The sequence below is a fragment of the Rhinopithecus roxellana genome, chromosome 5 (assembly GCF_007565055.1).
Source record: "Rhinopithecus roxellana isolate Shanxi Qingling chromosome 5, ASM756505v1, whole genome shotgun sequence".
Classification (NCBI taxonomy): domain Eukaryota; kingdom Metazoa; phylum Chordata; class Mammalia; order Primates; family Cercopithecidae; genus Rhinopithecus; species Rhinopithecus roxellana.
Genome location: NC_044553.1, coordinates 164018487 through 164044720, shown reverse-complemented (window position 1 = coordinate 164044720; position 26234 = coordinate 164018487). Strand labels below are relative to the sequence as shown.

At 57.2% G+C, this 26234-nt stretch overlaps 1 protein-coding gene across 4 annotated transcripts in view; it reads right to left on the bottom strand.

Annotated features, from left to right (window-relative positions):
* Positions 1-23843, bottom strand: part of PACS2 (phosphofurin acidic cluster sorting protein 2) — an 81615-nt gene extending 57772 nt beyond the window's left edge. Inside the window, exon 1 of one of the 4 annotated variants that reach the window (XR_004057289.1) lies at positions 23229-23536. Coding sequence is in view for 3 of the 4 variants with exons in the window: in XM_030930446.1 (XP_030786306.1) it covers positions 23229-23347 (119 nt within the window). In the remaining variant the exon portion in view is untranslated. Of the gene's footprint in view, positions 1-14259; positions 14528-23228 lie in introns of those variants that run through there. The other 3 variants (XM_030930446.1, XM_030930445.1, XM_030930447.1) reach the window with 3 other exon arrangements.
* Between the last annotated feature and the right edge of the window lie 2391 nt (positions 23844-26234).

The window sequence follows — 26234 nt, the reverse complement described above, 5'->3', positions numbered from 1 at the left end:
ATATTTCACGTAAAACTTGCCATTTGAACCATTTTTCAGCGTACAGATCAGTGGCACTAAGTGCGTGGACACTGTCATGCAGCCCTCACCACCATCCAGCTCAAGAACTCTCTTCACCTTGCGCAACTGAAACTACCCACCCTACCCCAACCTCCATTCCCACCTTCCCTGGCCCCTGCACTCACCATGCTGCACCGTCCTACCTTCTGTCCCCATGAATGCAACGGCTCTAGGGACCTGGCACAAATGGGATTGTACAGTGCATGTCCTCCTGTGACGGGCTTATTCCACTCAGCACAACATACTCGAGGCCCGTCCACACTGCAGCCTGTTTCCTTCCTTTTCAGGGCTAAGTAATATTCCACAGGGTGGAGGGTCACACTGTGCCGAGGGTGAGTGACACTCTGTGGTGTGGAGGTCACACTGTGCCCACTGAGGGTGAGCGACGCTCTGTGGTGTGGAGGTCACACTGTGCCCACTGAGGGTGAGCGACGCTCTGTGGTGTGGAGGTCACACTGTGCCCACTGAGGGTGAGCGACGCTCTGTGGTGTGGAGGTCACACTGTGCCCACTGAGGGTGAGCGACGCTCTGTGGTGTGGAGGTCACACTGTGCCCACTGAGGGTGAGCGACGCTCTGTGGTGTGGAGGTCACACTGTGCCCACTGAGGGTGAGCGACGCTCTGTGGTGTGGAGGTCACACTGTGCCCACTGAGGGTGAGCGACGCTCTGTGGTGTGGAGGTCACACTGTGCCCACTGAGGGTGAGCGACGCTCTGTGGTGTGGAGGTCACACTGTGCCCACTGAGGGTGAGCGACGCTCTGTGGTGTGGAGGTCACACTGTGCCCACTGAGGGTGAGCGACGCTCTGTGGTGTGGAGGTCACACTGTGCCCACTGAGGGTGAGCGACGCTCTGTGGTGTGGAGGTCACACTGTGCCCACTGAGGGTGAGTGACGCTCTGTGGTGTGGAGGTCACACTGTGCCTACTTGTCCGTCGAAGGATGGACACAGACTGCGTCTGTCTCTCAGCCGCCGTGAGTGAGGCTGCTGCGAACACAGGGTGCAGCTCTCCCCTGGAGGCCCCGCTTCAGGGCTCCTGGGTTCTACTGAGAAGTGGAACTGCTGGTCACACGGGAACTCTGTGTCTCATTTTCCGAGGGGCTGCCGTCCTGTCCCCTGCAACAGCTGCACCACGCTACATTCCAGCAGCCGTGCACAGGGACCGGCTTTCACTCTGATTAACACTTCTACGAGGAGGCCCTCCCCACAGGGGCCTCCCACAAGCAGGGCCCACAACCCCAGGAAGGAAGGCCAGACTCACCCAACAGCAAGCACATGCTGGCCCTGCTGCAGCGTGGGGGTGTGTGCTTTCATTCATTCATTCACTGAGCCCCTCTGGGAGGCATCATCCTGCCACCTGCCCCAGCCCTGTCCTCACTCGCTCCCGCATGGACTCTGGTCACCTGAGGACCCTGCCCTCCAGACAGCGGCGTGAACCAAGATCTCTTCTGTCCTAACACTCGCCATCACTGCTGGGCTGCATCCTGTGCTTGGCTCAAGGCCTCCTCGAGAGGCTGCGTGACCAACTCTGCGGCCCTGGCATGCAGCCGCACCACTCCCGAGGACAGCACAGAACCCAAGCAGGACAAGGGAGCACTTCACGGATTTCTGAGAAACGCACCAGCACCCGGCTGGCCCTCGAGGTGCACGTCAACCCCACCACTTTCCTCCAGGCAGGCATGGGGGTGGGGGCGCGCGCAGAGCACAGATGGTTAAGACCCGAGGCAGCTGGTCCCAAACCTGCTGACTGTGTTTTGCTGGAAGGGAAAACTGAGGAGCTTTTGTCTCCAAGAGCTGCCCCCTTGGTGCGGTCGCAAGCCTGCCCGCGTGGGAGCTGGGGCCCTGTGGCGGCAGCTGGCCACACGCGCTCCATGCCCTGCTGCCCCTGGGCAGAGGAATGTCACAGGCTGGTGCCCCAAGTGCTCAGCCCACGCCCTGCCATCCCCAGGCTCCAGGTGCCTGCACGGCCACCCTCGCAGCCGGGCCCCAGGGCACCACCATCCTCACGGAGAGAGTTCCACGGGGCTCTCTGCCCCTGCACCGCCAGCACTTACCACCCAGCCAGTCCCAAGAGTCGCCCAGGCGGCCCGGGGTAGCTGCCAGCTCTTGCTGGCCTCACTCAGCTTTCTCCAATGTCCAGCCTTATCTGGACATGGCTGCTCCCTGCTAATGAGGACAGAAGGTCAGGATGCCTTCTCAGTGTCGCCGCCGGCCAGCAGTCAGGGCGAAGGTGGCTGCTGTGGAGCGAGAGGTTCAGGCTCAGTCAGGTGCCTGGTGGATGGACTGCACCAAGGGCTAGGACCACTGGGTCTCCAAGCCTCAGCCCAATGAGGGGTCACCTCAGCAGAGGCCAGCCCTGCGCATGAGGGAGGGTGAAGAGGTGGTCCCCACCTGTCCCAGAATAGGGGAAGGAATGTGATGGTACTGGAGTCAGCGCGTCACAGCCACACCAGGGGCCGGCCAGAGCGTCACAGCCACACAGCCTCCAGCTACATCAGGCACTGGCCTATGGGGGCCAAGTTGAGCCCACGGTGCCCCTGGAAGCACCACGGCTCCAGGAACAGCATCTGCCCCACCGCAGAGAGGCCTCCAAGGTGGCTGTGAGGACAATGCTGCAAACACACGTCCGGCCCTCGGCGCTGGGCTCCACCATACCAAGCGTTCCAGCCAGCCTGTGGCAAGGCTGGGAGCTGCCGGCCATTGTCCAAGCTGGGTCCAGCCATCAGGAGACCCTGTCCTCAGACCTGCTGGGCCTGTACTTCTGTCTCAGTCACCCAAAGGCCCAGGGGCCATTCCCTGTTCCTCCACCTCCAGCCCAGCAGTCCCAGGCACAGATATGCAGATGTGCAGCGTGCCTCACCAACAGCTGGAGGGGAGCCCCTCCCAGCTCTGGTCCCACCTCCCATACCGTGCACACACGCTCAAGGCTGCCAGACCAGAGGGGCTCTGGGAAGGGATTCCACAGCTCCCTCCGCAGTGCACGCTCTGGGCTGCACCCCATCTGGGTCCATGCTCAGTGACTTGCATGACCATGTGCACCTGTGAGCATGACCACAAGCCTGGGCTAACTCAGCTGTGGGCACTACGCCCACACTGGCCCTCAGGTGTAGCACTACACACACACTGGGCCTCAGGTGGAGCTCTGTGCAGACACTGGGCCTCAGGTGGAGCTCTATGTAGACAGAGGGAAGAGGGTGAGGCCCTGCACATACGTTCTACTGCTCAGGATGGAGCCAGGTCTGGTCTGCGTCAGCCTCAAGGTGGAAACAGCTCTCCCCTTCCCATGCCCTCCTGGCCAGGCTGCCCTGGGGTCAGGTGGGGTCTGTGGGCTGACCCACTTGGCTGGCTGGCGCTGCCTCTGCAGCCAGGGCCCACTCCCTTGGCCCTAGAGTCTGGCAAGAAGAGGTGTCAGGGGAAGGCAGACAGACGGGTCCAGTGCAGGAGGAGACAGGCCAAACAGGCGGGGGCCACTGCCTGTGGGCAGCTGTGCAAGGGAAGCCAGGCAAGGTTCTGAACGAGACAGGCGATCATGGATCCAGGCCCAGGCCCCCGACACCCCACAACCACCCCCAGGCTGGACACTCCACATGGCCCCAGGCAGGAAGGGACCTGACAGGTGTCTTCCAGCAGGAATGGGCCCTGTCCAGCAAGGGCGTTTCTGTGCAGGGGCTATTTTAGCACAGACGAGGCACAGGCAGGTGCTTGTGACAGCTGGGGGAAGCTCCCAGAACCCCCTCTGGGAAGGCCTGTGGGCCAGGCCTCGCACTGCAGGCCTCCGGGCCAAGCCGCTGTCCTGGGCAGCCCTGCCATGGGCCACAGGCTGTGACTCTCAGTGAGGAGGGTGAGAGGCTGGGCCGGTCACCAGCGCTGGGTCTGCCTGGACCTTTGGGCTGCTTTGCCAAAACCTCCCACCTCCTCCCTCCCTAATGGCCCACATGGCAAAGGGTGAAGGGTGGGCCTGCAAGAAGGTGTCCCAGGTTTCGGCACTTTCAGTGCTCAGCTTTCCTAAGTGGCCACCGCAAGCCCAACGGGTCCCAGGAACATCCCCAGACTGCATGTCACTGGGCCCAGCAAGGCCAGGTCACACAAGCCAGCACCCCGGGGGCAGCCAGAACCTTCTGCCGAGACACCGTGCCCCCAGTAGGACAGGACACCGTGCCCCCAGTAGGACAGGACGCCAGGGACAGGCTTCCAGGAGAGCCTGTACAGCGCCCCAGGACTGGCCAGCCTGTGCTGCAAACAGCTAACACGGCAGCAGCACCGTGGGAACGCCTGCAACGGGGCAGCTTCCCAGTGTAGTGTCCCCGCCTGGGGCAGGCCAGGGGAAGGCAGAACCAGCACCTGCTCCGCACAGGGCACGGATGTGGGCAGGAGGATGACTCCAGCTGTTGGGTGAAGAGAGGGAACCAGGAGCACCTGCAGCAAGAGGTGGTGGGGACTGGCGGGGAACAGGGCCAGGGTGTGTGTGTGCGTGCACGGTGCATGGGTGTGTGCACGTGTGTATGTGCATGAGCGTGTATCTGTTTCTCTCTCTCTCTCTCATAACCCATACCAGTTGGTCTACATGGGCCCAGGCTCAGTCTGCATCCATCCCCAGGGGCCCAACACACGCTCCATAGAGAGGAGAAACCATGATGCAGCCCACGGGAGCAGAGCCCAGGGTGGGGACAGAGCACAGACTGAGCACCCCCAGAGAAACGTGGGGGAATGATGGCGGTGGGGGCATGAGACTGTCTCAGATTTCTTCTCTGCCCCACATCAAGAGGATGCACTTAGGACCAACTTCTTGTTTAGGAATCAAGGCTGCTCCCCTCCAGGGAATCTCAGGAAGGTGTGTGAACCCTCCTGGCCCTTGGGGACAGGAGAGGGACCAGAGGATGGAACTGCTGTCCCGCAGGGGACTCAGACCTCAGAATCCACCTCCTGGGCTCCAGGTCTATGGACTGCCCACAAGAAGACCAGGCAGAGGCCCGGGACCTGGGCTGTGGTGTCGCAGAGAAGCATGCAGTGCCTGAGGAGGGAGTTCCCACCTGGGAAGAAGTGGGTCAGACACAAAACCTCCCCAACTCAGCCCCGGGCACCGAGCCCCACCTCACTGCCTGTGCCCTCAGCTGTCACAGGCTCAGGGGAGGATCAGCACAGCTTCCCATGGGGGTTCTCACAAATCCAACTGCTTCCTGTGTGGTCTCAGCCCTGGAGGTGGTCGGCCACACAGGCACACCCTGAACATGGCCGAGGGGGCCACCTGTTCCTCTCACTCCCCACTGATATCACCGGCACCAGGCAAAACCCCCGTGCTCCGTGCTGTGGGTCTGGGACTAGCCGGCAACATTTCTCAACACAGCCCACAGAGGGCAGGACCACTGGGCTTCCCGGCGCCAGGGAGGGGCTGGGAGGGGCTCCCACGGAAGGAGAAGCAGGCGCGAAGGCACATGCAGCACCGCGGCGAGGCGTAGGACAGTGACCGAGCAGCTTCCACCCAAGGAAGGAGATGCAATGTCTGACTGAGGATTCTTCCAAAACAAGAAGAGAGATGCTTGTATTCAGCGACTTCTCTGCCCCACATCAAGAGGATGCACTTAGGACCAACTTCTTGTTTAGGAATCAAGGCTGCTCCCCTCCAGGGAATCTCAGGAAGGTGTGTGAACCCTCCTGGCCCTTGGGGACAGGAGAGGGACCAGAGGATGGAACTGCTGTCCCGCGGGGGACTCAGACCTCAGAATCCACTTCCTGGGCTCAAAAGCAATGCTAATAACAAATCTTGTTTAGGAATCAAGGCTTCTCCCCTTCAGGGAATCCCAGGAAGGTATCTGAAACCTACTGGCCCTTGGGGGCAGGAGAGGGACCAAATCAAAATAAAAATGCTAAAAGCAACCACAGAGCATACAGGTGTCCTGCCAGGAACAAGGAGCAGGCTGATCACAGACTCCTCAAAACCACAACAGAGACAAGACAATAAAACAATTGTCAAAGTCCTGAGGAGACAAAACTGTCAACCTAGAACGCTGTGATCCCCAGGTGTGAGGGGGACAAAAACGCCATCTTCAGGCACTGAAAGATTGAAAGAGCTTCTGAAGGATGTGCTCCAGGAAAACACAAACTATCCTTGGGAAGGGCGGGGCCCCAGGTGAGCAAAGTAGCAGCAAAGTCCCAGTCATCAAAGGCATTGCTGTTTCTCGTGCATTTCAGCTCTCCTACCTTTGGAGGGTGGGAGGGTTGCTGACTATCCTTAAATGTCAACAGGTCTTTCACAGCAAATCAGTAACAGTTAAAAGGACTACAAATCAGATTTCTTGGAGTGGGTAACACAGAAAACTCAGGCCAGGCACAATGGCTCATGCTTGTAATCCCAACACTTTAGGAGGCTGAAATGGATGACTTGAGCCCCCGAGTTTGAGGCTGCAGGGAGCTATGATCATCCCACTGCACTCTAGCCTGAGCAACAGAGTGAGAACCTGTCTCAAAAATAAAAATAAACTCAATCTTTATCCTTCCTTAATTTCCACGGAAAAAATAACAAAACGTAGCAAAGGAAATGCATAATAAACAGAATCAAAATGATCAAACTGACAGGAATACATGCAACATCATCATCACACAGAAACACAGACTCAACTTGCCAGTTAAAGGCCAACCCAGGTCAGGCGTGGTGGCTCAAGCCTGTAATCCCAGCACTTTGGGAGGCTGAGGCAGGTGGATCACCTAAGATCAGGAGTTCAAGACCAGCCTGGCCAACACGGTGAAACCCCGTCTCTATTAAAAATACAAAAATTAGCTGGGTGTGGTAGTTCATGCCTGTAATCCCAGCTACTCGGGAGGCTGAGGCAGGAGAATCGCTTGAACCCGGGAGGTGGAGGTTGCAGTGAGCCGAGATTGTGCCACTGTACTCCAGCCCAGGCCACAGGGTGAGACTCCGTTTCAAAAAACAAAAAACAAACAAACAAAAGCCAACCCTGGCATTCAACAAAGCCGTTCACCGAGGACCCAGAAAGTTGATGTTACGTGAGCAGGAGATGATGGCAGAGGCTGCACGGGGCACAGCTGGCACAGAGATGGAGTTGGGAATGCACTTAAGGCAAAAAGCAGAATTTGAGGTAAAGGCGAGGACAGAAATGACTGAACAGGGCACTTGCCAGGAAGCTGAAACAAGGCCAGCCCCGGGTACCATGGCGATTGCCTGAGAAAAGACAGGAAATGTGTGGGTGTCGGGTGGGGCCCCAGGACTCTGATGCCAGAGTCCCACGGTGCTCCGTGGAGACAGGGGCGAGGGGTGGTGCTGGTGTGGCCTAGGCTGCACTAGCTGCCACCCTGGGACCCGGGGTCCCGAGAGCAGCCGCACCCCCAGCTGGGTCAGGGCTGGCTGCAGCCCCACTCCCTCCAGGAGGTGAGCATTTCGTGCTCGGAAAGAAAACCCCGCAGCACGGGAACCTTCCTCTGCGTGACCTCGTCTAAGGCAGGACATCTCCACTACAGTGAGCCTCCCAGAACCCACGCGCCCTTCACAACCTCCTGTCCCCGCCTTCCCACACACGGACCCCAGGCTTCTTGGATGCTCCGGCTCAACCCTTATTGGTTCTCGCTGAAATCCCCCAGCAGGCGTCCAGAGCCCACCCTGTGCCTCCCAGGGCACCCCAGCTGGGAACTCAGCCCTGGCGTGACGTGCAGACCACAGGGATGGGTTTCACCTCCCAGCTGTGCTTGGCTCCTAAGCTGGCACCACGACACCATAGCTCGAGTTCCAGGCCTGGACGCTCCTGCTACACACACCTCGCCCTCCTGGAAGGGGCCTGGTGGTCTCTTCTCCATGAGAAGCAGTACCACATGGCAGAGCTTGCTGCTGGCTGCAGTCCAGGAGCCGATGCACTAGAGCCCTGCAAGGCCTGTTCGCACGTTACTCAGGAAAAGACTCCAGGTGCGCACCTAGACAAGGGGGCTATCTGGACCTCCCTGAGCCATCATGAGAAGCCCCGCCACCAAGCCCAGAAGGTGCCTGCCACTTGGCTGACACCAGAAGGTGTCCAGAACCCCAGACCCCCACTCTACTGCCCCAAGAGCTCAAGGATCTAGAGCATCCTAGACTCTCCCAGAGCTCCCGGAGGCCCTGAGCACCCCCCAGACTGTCGGCCAGTTTGGACCCAGGATGGTGCTGGTGGGGCAGGAGCAGCAAGCAGGTGACAGCAGGCTGGCCCTGGTTCCAGGGACTTCTCTTCTGGGAAAGGCAACAGTTGTCAGGGAGCAAATCTTGAAGTGCCAAGTTGGGCACACAGGGCCCGAGGGAAGCCAGGAGAAGACGGGGACAGAGATCACACAGGGCAGCCACAGCCAGGCCCCTGCAAACCACAGGCGCCCCCGCAAAGGCCTCTGTGCAGCCCACACTGCTCCTGTACACACGCTCGCTCCACAGCTTCCTCCTCTGCAGACAGATGAGGAGCCCCAGAGGATGCAGCCAGCACCAGGGCCACGGGGTCTCCAGGGCGCAGGGCCAGCCTCCAGGGAGTCCTCCCTCTGATCTCACTCCCAGCACACTCCCCACTGCTCCTCTGAATTAACCCCACAGCAAGGTGGAGAAGATTCATCGAATGCCTAGAGCATCTATAATTCTCTGCTGCCACGAATTTCCCGACTGCGCAGCTCTGAATTCCAACTGACCTCTCTCTCTAGGTCAATAATATGCAAAAGAGGTGCTGCTGGGCCACACCGGCACTGAGGGGCTGCTGCCCTGCCTCGCGACCCTCGGAGGCGACTGCAAAGACACCAGGCAAGAGATTCGCTGGAGTCTTTTTCTCAATGAGTCTAATCTAACAAGGTTTTCTCTTCACTCTTAACGCGAATGGCTAGTTGAAAATCCTAATGATGCTGCTGCCACTGTGCCCCGGGTGTTCAGGTCAGCGGAAAGGTGCTGGGTGCGGGAGCCACACACCAAGACTAGGGCTGCTGGGAGGCCCGGCCACAGCCGACCCCCAAGTAGTACCTCCAGCAAGTGCGTGGCACCTGTGGAATATTCCAGCTTCAGGCATGGCGAGCCCAGAGCGCAACTGCTGCCAGTGTCCCCGACAGCAGCCTCTGGGCCCCTGTTCTCTGTGGCCACTTACACTGCTGGGCCCAGCAGCTGGAGCATCTGTGTCCAACTCACAGAGCAGCCATAGCCTGAGCTCCCTCCTCTCCTGAGCTGCTAAGCCCCAGGAAGGCCCGGGGAGGCAGCGGGTGGTGGGCACCAGGTCACCCACTATCGGGTCCCCTTTCTGAAGGGACCACATTCTCCAGGAGGCGAGGTGAGGACAACCCTGGACAGCTGCCTCTTCCCCAGTCAAAGGAAAGCTGGCCACTCCGGGGTTGGGCGCAGGGGGCACGGCCTAAGCTCTCTGTCCTTCACGAACTGCACCCCTCTCTTCTCTGCACACCTCCACACCCAGGGAAACACTCAACCTCTGACCAAGAGTTACCCCCTCATCAGTGCTGGAAACTTTCCCAGGGAGTCACTGGAACCACTGCAGGGCCTGGTCCACTGAAGGTGGAGGGATCCTGGGGGAGGCACTGTTCTGATAAAATCCCCAGCAAAACCTCGGGTGGTCTGGGCCGGTGAGCCGGGGCTTGGCTGTCAATGGTCCTGCTGTCTGGCTGGGAGTTGCTCAAGCCACAGTGGCAATCTCTGGATAGCATGTTGCTAATTAAAGAAACCTCCAAAATCTTCGATAGCCCGCCAGAGCCAGGTGCAGTCCGAGAACCTGGCCAGCCGCCCTCTGCCCCGCCACATCCTCCCCAGGTGAGTGCGGCAAGCAAGGTGCAGAGGCATGAGCTGCACCCACCCTGCCCCCAGCACAGGCTCCATGCACTAGCGGCAGACACCTGCTGTGATTCCTGGCCCTGCCCACAGCACAATTTGACAGGACCACGGCAGGAGAACAACTCCACCCCAGCCTCTGTCACCACTTGCCGAGGGTCTGAGAAGCAAAAGGCTGGTGGAGGAACTGCCCACAGGAGCTGAGGTCCCTGCACCTCAGGCCCATGATCCCCAATGCTCAGGGAGTGAGTGCAGCAAGCAGTAGTGGCAGGCACTGACCTAGCCAGGCACACCCCCTCAGGCTACCACCAGTGCAGCCTCTTGACCTGGACCCCTCCTCAAGGCATGCCCTCCTTCCCGCTGGCTTCTGAGGCTCGCTCTGTGTGGCCAGGTCAGGCACACTGGCCTCCCAGCTGGTGAGATGCCCCTTGGCCCTGTGGCTTTGCAGCTGTTCTTCACGTCCAAAGCCAACGTCTCCTGCAGGAGACAGAGACGCTGGATCTGATAGGTGCTGTATTTATAAACACAGGCCACGCTCAGCTCCATTTCCGGCTGAAGCCATAGCCAGGCAAGCCACGAGAGCACTGATTCGGGTGTGGTGACTCAACTTTCCAAGGCACGACAACCTATACGTCCAGCCAGGTAGGAAAAATAGGAAGCCCAGGGCCAAGCTGGAAAGTGCGGGAGCCGAGGGAACAGCAGGACTGACTGCAAGGTGCAGGCTGGCGGGACGGGAGGCTCCCCAGGGCTTCACAGCAGCTCCCACCAGGAGGAACAGCAGAGTCCTGGCCTCAGGGTGAACATGGAGCTCGCAGCAGCCAGCACGCTCAGGCCAGGAGAGCTCAGACCTCAGGGTGGGTCTTCAGGGCCAAAGCTCCCCCTCCGGTCCCTGGTGGGGCCACATCCCAGGCTTGAGGTGGGTGGGGAAGGAGCCCTAGGCCAGACAGAGGGGCTCACGACCTGACACCTGTGTGGCACAGGGGCAGCCCGACAATGCAGAAGGGACACCCTCCCAAGCCCCACTACGGAGCAGCTCCTGGAGCCACCGGCGGGCACTGCCCAAAGCCTGAGCAGCCATCCCTCTCCCCAGCACTCAGAGGAACGAACGGCCCAACTCAGTGCCGCACCGGGAAGGCCTGGCCACGAGGGACGGCCTGCTAGCAGGGCATCGGCCTCCTGCCGCTCACCCTCCTGAGATGCTCCCGGGGCAACTGGGAAGATGCAGTATGTCCACCCTCAAACTGACCAGGAACGAGCTCATATAGAAGCCTCAACTCCACTGCTGCGGGGAAGCCCCCACCCCACTCGTGTCCAGGACCAGGGAGGCGGGCGCTGGTCTCAAGGCGGCCCTGGAGACACCTGCACGAGCCCAGGGTGCAATGCTGATGAAAATTCTTGCCCAATTATTTTGCATCTAAAAATAGGGAAGTCCTGGCTGGGGGCCATACAATAAAGAAATATTGTCAATGCCTCTTGCAAGGTCAGCTATGGAATTACACTGGGAAATGAGGCTCAAATTAAACAAAAGACACTGGTGGCATCCTAGCTGTCAACCGGTCCCTGGTCACCTCTGTCCTGATGCAGACATGGGACTCCCAGAAGGTTGGAGAGCAAACAAAGGCAGGGAGGAGGGGCCCAACAGAGGGGCCAAACTTGCAGGACAGCAGCCCAAGGCCAGGGGCCTTCCCATCAGCATAGGCTCAGTCCCGTTCCCTATGCTCACCAGAACAAGAACATCTGAGAAGAGGGATATGCATCTGCCTTGTGGATCCACATCCTGGCCTGCCTTCCAGATGGTGCTGGTCACCCCCACACTGACCATCCCCACAAGACGAAAGGCGTCCTGGGGAAGGCTGAAGGGAGGCTGGACTGCATGGTCACTTTGCTGCTCAGCTCAAGACACACCTGGCTCCCAGGGCTGCTGGGCTGAGCTGCCCGTGCGCGGCGGCTGCTGCCAGCTGCTCTTGGGGCACAGGCTGCATGGGGCAGTCGAGACACAGAAATGCGAGACACGGTGTTGGACCGAGCGAGCTGACCATGTGGACCTCAAGCCCATGGAGCCCAAACTCTTCTGCCAAGCAAGGCCCAGGATGTTGGCCCAAAAGGTTGCGCAAGGGCTGCGTGGGGACTGAAGGCCCCTCCAAGCCCCCTCGCCTGCTCCAGCTCACCCCCTCTTGTCTCAGGACTCAGGGGTCATTAGAACCCATCTGTCTCCTTGCTGACCCCCTGAAGAGAGCCACTGACTTGAGGCAAACCCTCCCCCAACCCAACCCCACCCCACCCAAAGCCACAGCACTGATCCCTCCACAACCACTGTGTCCCAGCCCCTCTGCATCCCACCACCCCACGACGGTGCCCTAGGGGCTGGGCCATAGGCGAAGATGCCGCTGGAGCATCTCCGCACTCGGCCAGGTGCTGCCTGTGTCCGGGGGCAGGGGGTGCCCACAGCTTGACCAGGGGGTGCTGAGGAAAGGCTGGTTGGGGCAGTGGAGCAGGACAGTCAGGCCCAGAGCAGGTTGCTCAGCCCCAGGCATGTGTACCCCCAGTAGGAAGGGCAGACCCACCCCTTCCCCAGTGTCTTCCCTTGCCCATTTCTGTCCCTTTCGGGTCCTGACTCCTCTGTTGAGCAGCACCTGCACCCCAGGGGACCCAGCATGGCCCCTGACCATGCAGAGGACCTGGAGCCACGGCCATGAATGTACCGGGCGTGAGAGCAGCCCAGCAGTAGCCAGTGCTCCCCAGGGCTCCTGGAGAGCCTGACCCCATCTGTGGGGCGTGGGGTGAGACGGGGTGCCACCGGCCTCCACAGGCTGGAGCCCTCGAGGAGCTGCTGACAACCCCAGCACTATGACCAGCAGCCACGCTCTCAACACCCTCACAACCCTGCAAAGTCAGCCTGAGCTGAGCACACATCGGCGGGCCGCGCGCCTGAAGAGCAGAAGGGGACGGCCTCTCAGCACTTGGCTATTTTTAGGGCTGCCTCTCAGAGCAGCTGCCGAGCCAAACAGGCCCAGCCAGCCTGCAGGGCCAGCAGCTCACAGGCCTCAGGGCTGCCCTCAGCAGGAGCCTGTCCTACAGAGACCCTCCACGGCTGGGCAGGAACAAGCACGCCACACCCTGCCCCCTGGTCCTGGGGAAAGCACAGTACAACTTCCATCCTGCCATCCCTTCCCACCTGCACCTGAGCACCCTGCCTTGGCAATGCCACCGTCTGCCACCACCACACACAAGTCACAGGGTCCAAAGAGACCCCCATCACTGTGACTGACTGCAGACCCGCTCTCTGCAGCAGCGCCCCGACCCCGCCACAGCACCGCAGCTGCCCACTCCATCAAACTTTCCTGGGACGCATGGTGAGAATGCTGGGCTAAGAGAGGGAGAGGGCTGGTTCTAGTGCCCAGATCCAAGGAAAGCATCCTTTAGCCCAAGGACACTGCAGCCCCCTGCCCTCTGTCTCCTGCACAAAAGCCAGTCCCCAGCAAGAGACCCACTGCCATGTGATTGCAGTGTTGACAGCAGGACAGAACAGCCAGAGGTTTCTAGGCCTGCGTCTTGAAAACAGGGCACTGCCTGTGCAGACAGGGCGGCGTGCACGCACTGTGCTGGCCACGGCGATGGGCCAGGTCCTCTGAATCCCCAAGGCCTCCAGGGCTATGGGCACTGTCCTACTGCCCCTTGGCCCCAGCCCGAGTGCTGCCCAGCCTACAGGCCACAGGCTGCCCAGGTGAGCTTCCTCAGCCCGTCCCTCTGAGCAGCCCGTCTTCCCCACATCACTGCAGACCACCTCCGAAAGTCCAGTCCCAAGCCCCGCACAACACCTCCCACCCATCTCCACCTGCACACGCCGAGGCAATCCCCGCCTCCAGTGTGGACCACCGCTCCAGCAGCACTGCTCTCCCAAACACACATGCTTTAAATAGTCCAGTGACTTCCCCACCACTCAAATGAAACCACACTCCTTGGCATGACAACCTGGTTCCATGACAGGAACATACACCAAGAAGCTACACTGTGCGGGCTCTGGGCAGGGGCTAGGTACAGCACCCAGCAAGGCAGACAGGGTCCTACTGTGAGAGACTCGTGCAGGCCGGCGGGGGTCAGTAGGCAACACGCGTCCTGAGGAGACCCCCCAGCATGTGGACAGAGGCGGGGGAAGGGCTGGAGACAGGCTACTGCCCCAGCCGGCCGCCGCCCACTGACACCACCCAGTGCATCTACGGATGCGGAGGATCCGGCAGGAAGAGCAACATGTCCAATTGTTGCTCCAGAGGTGAGACAGAGAACAGCGCAGAAGCAGCAGTGGAAGAGACAGTGGCGAGAGCTTCCCAGGACTCATGAAAATCATCAATCCACAAAGTCAGCAAGTCTAATGAGTAACCCCGACTCAGGCAATCACAAAACAAGCCACATCAGGACCCACCATGAGACGACCGTTAGCAACGACGACATGACCACAAAGCCAGCCCGACGTCTCCCTCCAGCGTGTCACGGCTGCTGACCTCTCAGAGCAAGGCTGGAAGTCAAAGTCAGGGACACCCTGCCTGGACCTGTGGGAGGCGCACACACCACCCCAGCATTGTACAAGCAGCACACGCCCTGCTCAGGGTGAGGGTAAACAAAAACATCTTCAGACAAACAGAAAGAGACGGCAGTAATCAGTAGATCCTCACTAAAGGAAATCCTAAGAACAAATGTTCAACAATGTTCAACAGGAGGAAAATGATTCCTCAGATGAAAGAAGAATGAGCAAAAAAGGAAGTGGTGAGTTTTGAAGCTCATCAAATTTCACAGTATAAAGCAGTAACAACATCTTTGTGGGCTTCATAAAAAAAAAATTAGAATACACAGTAATTGCCGGGCGCGGTGGCTCATGCCTGTAATCCCAGCACTTTGGGAGGCTGAGGTGGGTGGATCATTTGAGGTCAGGAGTTCGAGACCAATCTGGCCAACATGATGAAACCCCATCTCTACTAAAAATACAAAAAAATTAGCCGGGTGCGGTGGCATGCACCTGTAGTTCCAGTTACTTGGGGGGCTGAGGCACAAGAAAAACCTGACCTGGGAGGTGGAGGTTGCAGTGAGCCAAGATCACGCCACTGCACGCCAGCCTGGACAACAGAGTAAGACTCCATCTCAAAAGAGCGAGACTCCATCTCAAAGAGAAAAAGGCCAGGCGCAGTGGCTCAGCCTGAAATCCCAGCACTTTGCGAGGCTGAGGTGGGCGGATCACGAGGTCAGGAGATCGAGACCATCTTGTCTAACGGTGAAACCCCATCTCTACTAAAAATACAAAACATTAGCCAGCCATGGCGGCGGGCGCCTGTAGTCCCAGCAACTTGGGAGGCTGAGGCAGGAGAATGTCATGAACCTAGGAGGCAGAGCTTGCAGTGAGCCAAGATTGCACCACTGCACTCCAACCTGGGTAACACAGCAAAACTCTGTCTCAAAAAAAAAAAAAAAAATTTTACAGGGTAACTACTAAACAAATAAAAGTAATGATAAATTTCCCTAATAATAGGGGGGAAATGAAATTTAAAAATCAATGCAAAATAAGGTAAAAGAAAAACAAACAAAAATATAGGACAATAAAAAGCACAAAATAAAACAGTATATATGACTCCAAATATCAGCAATGTAGATAAATGTAAATGAAATCAATGTTCCAATTAAAAACAAACATGGCCAGAGTGCCCAGGCACATTCGCTCACGCCTGTAATCCCAGCACTTTGGGAGGCCGAGGCGGGCAGATCACGAGGTCAAGAGATTGAGATCATCCTGGCCAACATGGTGAAACCCCGTCTCTACTAAAAATACAAAATTAGCTGGGTGTGGTCGCGGGCGCCTGTAATCCCAGCACTTTGGGAGGCCAAGGCAGGCAGATCACGATGTCAAGAGATTGAGATCATCCTGGCCAACATGGTGAAACCCATCTCTACTAAAAATACAAAAATTAGCTGGGCGTGGTGGTGGGCACCTGTAGTCCCAGCTACTTGGGAGGCTGAGGCAGGAGAATCGCTTGAACCTGGGAGGCGGAGGCTGCAGTGAGCTGAGATTGCGCCACTGTACTCCAGCCTGGGCAACAGAGAGAGACTCCGTCTCAAAAAAAAAAAAAAAAAAAAAAGGTCAGAGTAATGAAAACGAAATCTAGATACATGCTGAATAATCAAAGACACATCTAATATGTAAGGATACACAAGGTTTTAAAAAAGGGTAGAAAAATAGCTAACAGGCAAAAATTATCTAAAAGAATGCTTGCATCAAAGTCAATACCAAAGACAAAAAGCATTACTAGCTATAAAAGCAGTCATACAATGACAAAAAGTTCAAAATACCTAGAATTACATTTCTAAACATGTATGTACCTAATAACATGGCCTGAAAAATATATAAAGTGGCAGGGCATAGTGGTTCATGCCTATAATCGCAGCACTTTGGGAGGCAAGTAGACTGCTTGAGTCCAGGAATTCAAGACCAGCCCAAGCAACACGGCAAAACCCAGTCTCTACAAAAAATACAAAATTTAGCCAGGCGTGGTGGTGCACACCTGTAGTCCCAGCTACTCAGGAAGCTGAGGTGGGAGGATCGATTAAGCCTAGGAGTTCAAAGCTACAGTGAGCTGTGATCGTCCCACTACACTCCAGCCTAGCGGACAGAGTGAGATCCTGTCTCAAAAAAAAAAAAAAAAGTATAAAACAGAAACTGACAGAACTGTTAGAAAAATAGACAAATCTACTCTCAGATTATAAGATTTTAACATACATTTCTAGTAGACAAAAAAAGGGAACAGACTTGAAGACCACAATAAACCAAGCTTGATCTAATGGACAAACACTGCACCATCAACTGCCAAACACACATTCCTTTTAAGTATAAACAGAACATGTATTAAAATTGACCTCATACTGAAACAGAAAGCAAGTTCAAAAAAAAGAAATGTTTTCTTTTTTAGAGGGAGTCTCACTCTATCGCTGGAGTGCAGTGGGGCAATCTTGGCTCCCTGCAACCTCTGCCTCCCAAGTTCAAGGGATTCTCCTGCATCAGCCTCCCAAGTAGCTGCAATTACAGGTGCGTGCCACCACACCTGGCTACTTTTTGTATTTTTAGTAGAGATGGGATTTCGCTATGTTGCCCAGGCTGGTCTCGAACTCCTAACCTCTGGTTATCCACCCACCTCAGCCTCCCAAAGTGCTGGGATTACAGGTGTGAACCACCGGGCCCGGCCAGTCAGGTCATTTTATAAGTGAATTATTCCAAACATTCAAGGAAGAAATGATTTCAATTTTACATTAGTTACACCATGATACAGCAAAAGAGGAAATACTCATCTCATTTCACAAGGAAATCTTAGCACCAAAATCTGATAAGGACTACAGAAGAAAGGAAGCACACAGACCTTAGACACAGATGTAAAAGTCCTAAACAAGATACTAATCATCTAAACCCACCAATGTGGACAGGTGTGGAGGCTCACACCTGGAGTCCCAGCTCTCTGAGAAGCTGAGATGGGAGGATCACTTGAGGCCAGGAGTTGGAGACCAGCCTGAGCAACATAACGAGACCCTGTCTCTACAAAAAATGTAAAATTAGCCAGGCCAGTGGCATGAACCTGTGGTCTCAGCTACTCAGGAGGCTGAGGCAGGAGAATTGCTTGAGCCATGGTCCCGCCACTGCACTCCAGCCTAGGGAACAGAGCAAGACTCTGTCTCAAAAAATAAATAAATAAAATAGGCCGGGCGCGGTGGCTCACGCCTGTAATCCCAGCACTTTGGGAGGCCGAGACACGTGGATCACGAGGTCAGGAGATCGAGACCATCCTGGCTAACACGGTGAAACCACGTCTCTACTAAAAAACACAAAAAACTAGCTGGGCGAGGTGGCGGGCACCTGTAGTCCCAGCTACTTGGGAGGCTGAGGCAGGAGAATGGCGTAAACCCAGGAGTCGGAGCTTGCAGTGAGCTGAGATCTGGCCACTGCACTCCAGCCCGGGCGACAGAGCGAGACTCCATCTCAAAAAATAAAAAAATAAATAAATAAAATATCCACCGATTTTTTAAAAGGGTAATACAACATGCCTAAACTAGTATTTTTTCCAAGAAGAGGTTAATGTTAGAAAATCAATTTATGGCCAGGCACAGTGGCTCATGCCTGTAATCTCAGCACTCTGGGAGGCCGAGGTGGGTGGATCACAAGGTCAGGAGATCGAGACCATCCTGGCCAACATGGTGAAACCCTGTCTCTACTAAAAATACAAAACTTTGCGGGGCGTGATGGCACACGCCTGTAGTCCTAGCTATTTGGGAGGCTGAGGCAGGAGAATCACTTGAACTTGGGAGGCAGAGGTTGCGGTGAGCCGAGACCGTGCCACTGCACTCCAGCCTGGTAACAGAGCAAGACTCTGTCTCAAAAAAAACAAAAGGCCGGGCGCGGTGGCTCACGCCTGTAATCCCAGCACTTTGGGAGGCCGAGGCGGGCGGATCACGAGGTCAGGAGATCAAGACCATCCTGGCTAACACAGTGAAATCCTGTCTCTACTAAAAGTACAAAAAATTAGCCTGGCATGGTGGCGGGCGCCTGTAGTCCCAGCTACTGGGGAGGCTGAGGCAGGAGAATGGCGTGAACCCAGGAGGCGGAGCTTGCAGTGAGCTGAGATTGCACCACTGCACTCCAGCCCGGGCGACAGAGCAAGACTCCATCTCAAAAAAAAAAAAGAAAAAAAAAAGAAAATCAATTTATGTAATTTACCACCATAGCAATGAAAAGACAAAAATTATATAATGCTCTTAATAAAAGTATTTGATTATCTTCAACATCCATCCCTAATGATTTCTTTTTTTTTTTTTTTTTTTTGAGACGGAGTCTCGCTCTGTGGCCCGGGCTGGAGTGCAGTGGCCAGGATCTCAGCTCACTGCAAGCTCCGCCTCCCAGGTTCCCGCCATTCTCCTGCCTCAGCCTCCGAGTAGCTGGGACTACAGGCGCCCGCCACCTCGCCCGGCTAGTTTTTTGTATTTTTAGTAGAGACGGGGTTTCACCGTGTCAGCCAGGATGGTCTCGATCTCCTGACATCGTGATCCGCCCGTCTCGGCCTCCCAAAGTGCTGGGATTACAGGCTTGAGCCACCGCGCCCGGCCATGATTTCTTTAAAAAGCCTTCGCAAGTCATGAATAGGATGGAACTTTTTAACTGCATAAAGGGTATCCACAAAAAGTTGCAGCAAACATTGTCCTTAATGGTAAAACACTAGAAACCTTCCTTAAGGTCAGGACAGAACAAGGGTATCCACACAACTATCCATATTCAACAGTGTACTGTGACAATCAGCACAGTTAGGCAAGAAAAAGAAAAGTATGAGGATTGAAAAGAAACAACTTTGTCTTTTGCAGGAAAATCACTGATTTCTTTCAAAAATCAACTGAATGTCTATATGTTTGCAACAAACATAATAAAAAGCTGACTTTTACTATGACTTCTAAAATACAAGCATCTAGGAATAAAGGTAACAAAGGATATGCATGACAGCAGAATCTCGTAAAACTCAAAATACATTCAAGACCTAAGTAAATAGCTTGGTCATGAATTAGAAGACTTAGTACCATATAATTGTCAATTCTCCCCTACCTGCTCCACAGAGTCAAAAAACTTCCAATTATAAACCAAATGTGGCTTTGTGTGAAACTTAAAAAGATAATTCTGGCCAGGCGCGGTGGCTCATGTCTATAATCCCGGTACTTTGGGAGGTCGAGGTGGGTGGATCACCTGAGGTCGGGAGTTTGAGACCAGCCTGGCCAACATGATGAAACCCTGTCTCTACTACAAAAAAAAAATACAAAAAATTAGCTGGGTGTGGTGGTGGGCACCTGTAATTCCAGCTACTTGGGAGGCTGAAACAGGAGAATCGCTTGAACCCGCGAGGCGGAGGTTGTAGTCAGCCGAGATCGCACCACTGCACTCCAGCCTGGTGACAGAGTGAGACTCTGTCTCAAAAAAACAAACCAAACAAAACAGTCAGACAGGCGCGGCGGTGCACACCTGTAGTCCCGGTTGCTCAGGAAGCTGATGTGGAAGGAAGGACTGCTCGAGCCCAGGATTTAGAGGTTACAATGAGCTATGATTGAGCCACTGCACCCCAGTCTGGGCCACCGAGTGAGGCGCCGTCTCTAAAAAACAAAAAGATGGCCAGGCGCAGTGGCTCACACCTGTCATCTCAGTACCTAGGGAGGCTGAGGTGAGAGGATCACTTGAGCCCAGGAGTTCAAGACCAGTATGTGCAACATAGGGAGACCCTGTCTCAAAAAATAAATAAATAAATAAATAAATAAATACATAATACATAAATACAAATTAATAAACCTCAACAGAAAAAACAATCAAGTGGGAAGAGCAAGGTACAAAGTGGCCCAGCCCTGCAGAAGAGTGGATGGGGGTGCTCAGGGACATGGGCACCTGGAGGACACTCCGGGAACCCGGCAGGCAGAGGCAACAGACAGGCACTGATGCATAGGGCCACCTAGGAGCACCATGTGTAACGGTGCTGAGCCAAAAGTGCCACAAGGAAACCCAGGGCCCAGGCCTCCCAAACAACAGCCCAGCATGCCTGGTTCAAGCTCCGGGGCACAGACTTCTCCAGCTGCCTCCCAGAAGGAGAACTGAAATGAGACCAGCATCCCAGCCAGGCAAACGGTCAATGTGCACACTCCACCAGGCTGACACGGGGAGCGCACCCAGACACTGCTCAGAGAGCAAAGAGATGCTAATAATTGGACGGGGACATTTTCAACACAGCCGAGAAATGATGACTATCTCTAAAGAAACTGCTGACGCTGAAGTAGAAAAAAAGAGAAAGAAAAACTGGCAAAGGAACAGGAATTTCACTGACAAGGAAGTACAAATGGCCTAAATTAGTAGCCAGAGAAATTCAAGTTAAAACCACGATACCACTTCACACCCACCAGACTGGCAAAAATTAAGTCAGATGAATGCTGGCACAAATGTGGAGCGGTGGGGACTCTCGTCCCTGTCAGTGGGGGCCGGAGCAGGCATGACCACTCTGGAAAACTGCCCAGCAGTAACACTGAGTGCGTGCACACCCCCACCATAAATCTTGGTAGCTGGCGGCACATGCTTAAGACAGGCCCTGCCCATCCAGGAAGACCACAGAAGGCAGGCACAAGGATGTCCATAGCAGCACAGGGCTTGTATTTGGCAAAAAAGAACTGGAAACAAGCCAAGGTCCCTTGACAGAAGCAGAGCCGAGGTACTATCATGCCAGGGCATAGTACTGCAGCAAACACGCCCAAAGCCATCAGCACAGACGCAGCCCAGAAACTTCATGGCTGGGCACAAGTGAGGAGTACAGACAAACACAGGAGGAACGAAGCAAAAGTAAGCAGCAGACTGTCCAAGGATGCATGGACAGGTGGCACAAGCAAGAGCAAAGCTGGGGCCAAGCCTGCCTATGAGGGGCCCTATTCCAGGACAGGTAAAGGCAGGAGCTCATTATGAGGCTGAGCCTGTGCTATGAACAAACTGCATCTGCCCACCCAGACAGCTGCACCACTCGCCCCTCCACCCATCAACTCCACACCAACGGAGCAAACCCTGTCCTCCTGCCTACCCTTCCTCCCAACCCTGTCCAGGCCAGAGCCTGGGACCTCCCAGCACTTCGTGCTGCCCAGCCCAGGTGCCTCCATCTACCCCGTCCTCACCAGCCTTCTCGAAACCTGCCCTACCCACGCCCTCCCCACAGACACCAGAGTGGGCTTTCTAGACCCCTGGGGAATAGAGCACAGCTCCACAGTGGGGCTGATAGAAGGCCCCTGGCCCCTCCTGCCACACGCCCCCACCTCCCTCCGGTTACAGACTTTGCTGCTCATTCGGAGGGACCCAGGAAGCTGTTGTGGAGGTTCAGCAAGGGAAGGCTATGTGCTGCAGTGCTGGAGCAGGGGAGCGCCAACAGCCAGCATGAAGGTTCTGGGGCTGTGGGTGAGGCAGTGACTCCCAGGGGCAGACAAAAGAAGAGCTGTGAGGCCGTGGGACCTGACATTGAGGCAATCGCCAAGACCTGGAATGGAGAAGCAGCCAGGCCTGGGGAGATGCTCCTGGCTTTGGCTCTGAGGCCCCAGAGGTTTCCCAGAAGAGAAGTAAGTAGGCACATCTGCAGTGCTCGGCCCCAGACCGTGGGCAAACGCTGACCCTTAGGTCTCATATGGAAACAGGGTCCTTCGGGAGGCCCTGTCAGGTGCAAGAGTCATGCTGGGTGGGCATCCTTCCTGTCCACTCAGCACAACCAAAGCCCTGAGGTCCCAACCCTGCGCTCCAGGAGAGCAACCCCAACACCACGCTCAGAAATGCAGGTTGTGGGAGCCACAGGAAAGCACGAGAGGCCCACCTGCAGCTGACTAGTGGTGGAACAACTCAATGCCACGTGGGGTCCCCTCCAGGCATACTGGACACTTCCAGTGCCTGGAAGGTCCGCTCACCCTCCCATCTCCCCAGGGAGAGCTCTCACGACCCCCACCTGCCTCCTCTTCTAGCCTGCTGTCTATTCTAGAACCAGAACTTTTCCGGAGAGTGTCTCCTTCTCCTCCTTAGCCTGGGAGCTTCCTGAGCAGGAACTACCAAGTCATGAAGAAATTACAAGTTTCAAACTGAGCAGGAGACACAGGGAAGCTGCAAGTCCAAGGAAGGCTGGGCTACGTCCGGAGGATAAACCTTGTCCAGTCGTTACTGCTGGGCGACCGGGCGCCCCCTACCAAGTGCAGAGCAGCCAGCCTTCCGCAATGGCAAGATCAACAGGGAGGCGCAAATAGCAGTACTGGCTTGGAGACATCTCTAAATGAGAGACAGCGCCAACCAGGTACCCGCGAGGACGACCCCGCCCCGCAGGACAGGGCATCTCCACCGCGCGCTGGACGGAGGATACAACCGAGTCCTGCGCGCCCCGTGCGCCGTGGGTCGCTCCCAGGCCGAGATTTGACAGTGTCGCCGGACGCGCAAGGAAGCGTGTGGTACCCAAGAGAGGAAGCACCCTCGTCGCCCTGGCCCGCACCGCATTGAGGCAGGTGTGCAGCTGTGCAGGTGCGGTTGCGGCGAGCCACGTGAGCGCCGCCCGGGAGCCCCGAGGTCCCGCCGGGCCTGAGCAGCACAGGGTCCTCAGAAGCTGAGCGCGGCCCCGGACGCTCAGGACCTGGGGGGCTGGGGCCGCGCTCGCCGGCGCTGTAGGGGGCGGCGGCTGCGCGCATCGAAACGGGCGGACGGGCGGGCGGGTGCGCGAGGGGGGCAACCAGGGCTCCGCTGGGGGACCCGGGCCGGGGGTGGGGCGCGCTGAGGCCGCGGCCAGGACACCCCCGGCAGGTGCCCGGCGGGAACAAAGCGCGGCGGGCGGCGCGTACCTGGGCACGCAGCTGGGGCTGGAGCCGTCCACCTCCCAGGTGGCGAACAGGTTCATGGGCACGGGCGTGTTGAGCGCGCCTGGCGCGCCGGGGAGGCCGAGGCGGCCTCGCTCGGCCATGGCGCCGGCCCCGCCGCTCCCTCGGCGGCCTGGGGCTGCGGCCGGGCCGCGGACGCGCGGCGGGCGGGCCGGGCGCGCGGAGGGCGGCGGCGCGGTCACATGGCTGCCGGGCTGCGAGGGGACGGGCCGGGCCCGGGCATCGGACAGGCCCGCGGGCGGCGACGAGCAGCTGCCGCTCCGCCCCGCCCCGCCCGGCGCCCCGCCCGCGCCCCGCGCGCCCCCGGTCTCCCCGCGCGCGCCCGGTGCCCTCCGACCCGCGCCGGCGCCGCCGATTGGCTGGGCGGGGCGCGAGCTCGCCGCCTCGAGTCCAATCGCCGCCGGCGCAGCGCCCGCCGGAAATGAGGTGCGCGCGCGCTTCCTCTGGCGGCGCCTCGCGGGGCGTCCCCGCCCGCCGGTGGGTGAGAGCGCGCACTCACGCGCCTGCGCACAGGCCCCGCCCGGCGCGCCCCGCCCCGCCCCCCGGGAGCAGCGGGCGGGGGCCGGGAGAGACGCCGGGGTCCACTGGGTCCCGGCCAACCTCAGGCGCCGCCCCCTAAGGAAAGCTCATCGTCGCCCTGGCGATGCCCGCCTCCCCACGCGCGGATTCCCAGCCCTCGACGCTTTCCCGCCTGCACCCCGCCATGCCCCGAGTCTCCCCGCCCCCGCTGCCCTCGGCGCCCCTTGTCTCCTGTCGACCCCCGCTGGGCGATGGGCCCGGCTGTGCTGGCTTCGCCCGTCCCCGAGCCCCTCCCCCACGCCCCCCTGCGCGGGTTCCTCGGGACGGAGGTGGCCGGGCCTGGCGGCGGCCGCGAAAACGCAAAGCCGCTCGGGGCTCCAGGCTCCCGACCTCAGCCCCCTGGGCTCCCAGATGCCTCCGGGCGCCCTCTTTGCGTCCCAACATCTTTATTCAGCGCCGCTTTTCAGAGTTGAGCTCAGGACAATGGAGAACAAACGTCTGGAGCCAAGGCTGGCTCCTGGTCCTGGAGTTTACAGTGAACTTGAGGACCCGAGCAAAGAGGAGGCAATAGCTAGAGCGGCCGGGGCCCGACGTCTAGGCTCTGGGGCTTAGGGAGGGTGCTTCCCCCATCTGTTTGGCAGCGGCTCTGGTCCAGCACCAGATGCTGCGCCGAGATTTAGGAAACGATTTTCTGGCCTCTCTTCTGTTCCCTTGTTTAACAGTTAGTTTACAGTTGCTTTTCTCTCCGCCCTGTGTCTTGTTGTCTACAAGTAGTTTTACTGAAATAAATCCAGCCCGAGCAAATTGACTTGGAGCTGGTTTCTCCCCTGGCCCACGGGGCTTGCCAGCCCAGGGCCCCTGTCATCTCCTTCTGCAAAGGCCCTCATGCCGCTGCTTCCTCCGTTGAGAGAGCTCAGCCTCCAGCTGTAACTCCTGTATCTAGAACTGCAAACAGCTGCGACTGCTTAAAGCCAGGGTCCCACTTTGGAGAGAACAAGGGAATCTGTGTTCACACGTGCTCCTGGCTCCTCTGGGGTGGAACACGGAGAGCCATGAGGGTCTGTCTGACCTTGGCCAGCTGACTGGGGTATTGTCTTACGTTGCTGCTCGGAGGGCAGAGAGCCTGTGGATCTCATACCTTTGAGACAGGGTAGGGGTAGAAGTGACTATGTCCAGAGAGGGGGTAGCCGTACCCCAGGAGGACAGGCTGTGATGGGAGGGCAGGAGACAGGTACCCATTGACCCCAGAACTGAGCGTATGGAGCTGCTGGACCTGGCGAGTGTGCAATTGCAGTCAGATGGATGGGCCGCCTGACACATTGTGCCTGTGTGCGCCAGCGTCTAACCCAGGCAGGGACTACAAATGGGGGTCAAGTGAGGAGATGCGGGGTGACTAAGCCGTGCACAGCAGGGCTTGGCACCAGCTGCCACCATTGAACAGTGCCCTTCCTCTGTGCCAGGCACCAGTTGTGAGCCCTTAAGGGACATGACAGCTCTGTCCCATCCCAAGTGACAGAAGAGGAGATGGCGGCCTGTAAAGTTATGCAGCTGCCAGGGGTCAGTATGTAACCCACACAATCTGTACCAGAGTGGCCCCAAGTACCCGTATGGTGGGTCTACATCAATGTTTCTGCCAGGCAGGAAGGCAGGGACACAAAACACCATGCATCACACCTGTGACCACATTTATATTTGTTTTTAAGGTGGGATGCTGGTAATGGGACTGTGGTCTTCTGTATTTTCCAAGTGGACAGATGTCCCTTGGGTGATCAGAGTAACTTTTTAGCCAGAACCTGTTATTTGCACTTCCCTCCTCTGTTGGAAAATGACACTGTGCTGGTCCTTCTCTTGTGGGCTGTGGGTCACAGGAGGAGATCCCTGAAGGCTGGGAGGCACCCCTCCCCATGACACCATGACCCTGGCATGGTGTGAGCCCCCACCCCCATGTTTGGAGCACAGGTGCTTTCTCTGGTAACGTTTTCTTTAAAGTAGGAACTTGGTTTGAGACAAACCTCTCGGATGACTGGGGTGGCTGGACATGGTTGGGGAGGAGGCCCAAGAAGAGGGTCCTTCAGAGCCCTGGAGTCCCAGGAGGACAACCTGAAAGCTGGTCCTACCACGTGCTGCCCCGGAGCCCCGGAGGTTGTGGGAGTTATTATTTAATAAGTTAAAGCCTCAAGGTTCCAAGTGCTTGGATGGGACTCCATTCGTATTAAAAAGACGAATCCCCAACCCCTGGCCATGGGACAGGATGAGCCAAGGCCTTTCCTCTGTCCACCTGGCTTTGCTAGGTCCCTCCACCTAGGGTCAAGGCTCGGGCTTTTCCAGTCGGGCACCAGGACCATGGGCTCCTTGGAAACGCATTCATCTCTTCAGCCTGGGCTAAGATGTCACAGACACACAGCAGGCCCTGCCGGAGTCAGAGAGTGGGGGAGAGGCCAGTCAGATGAG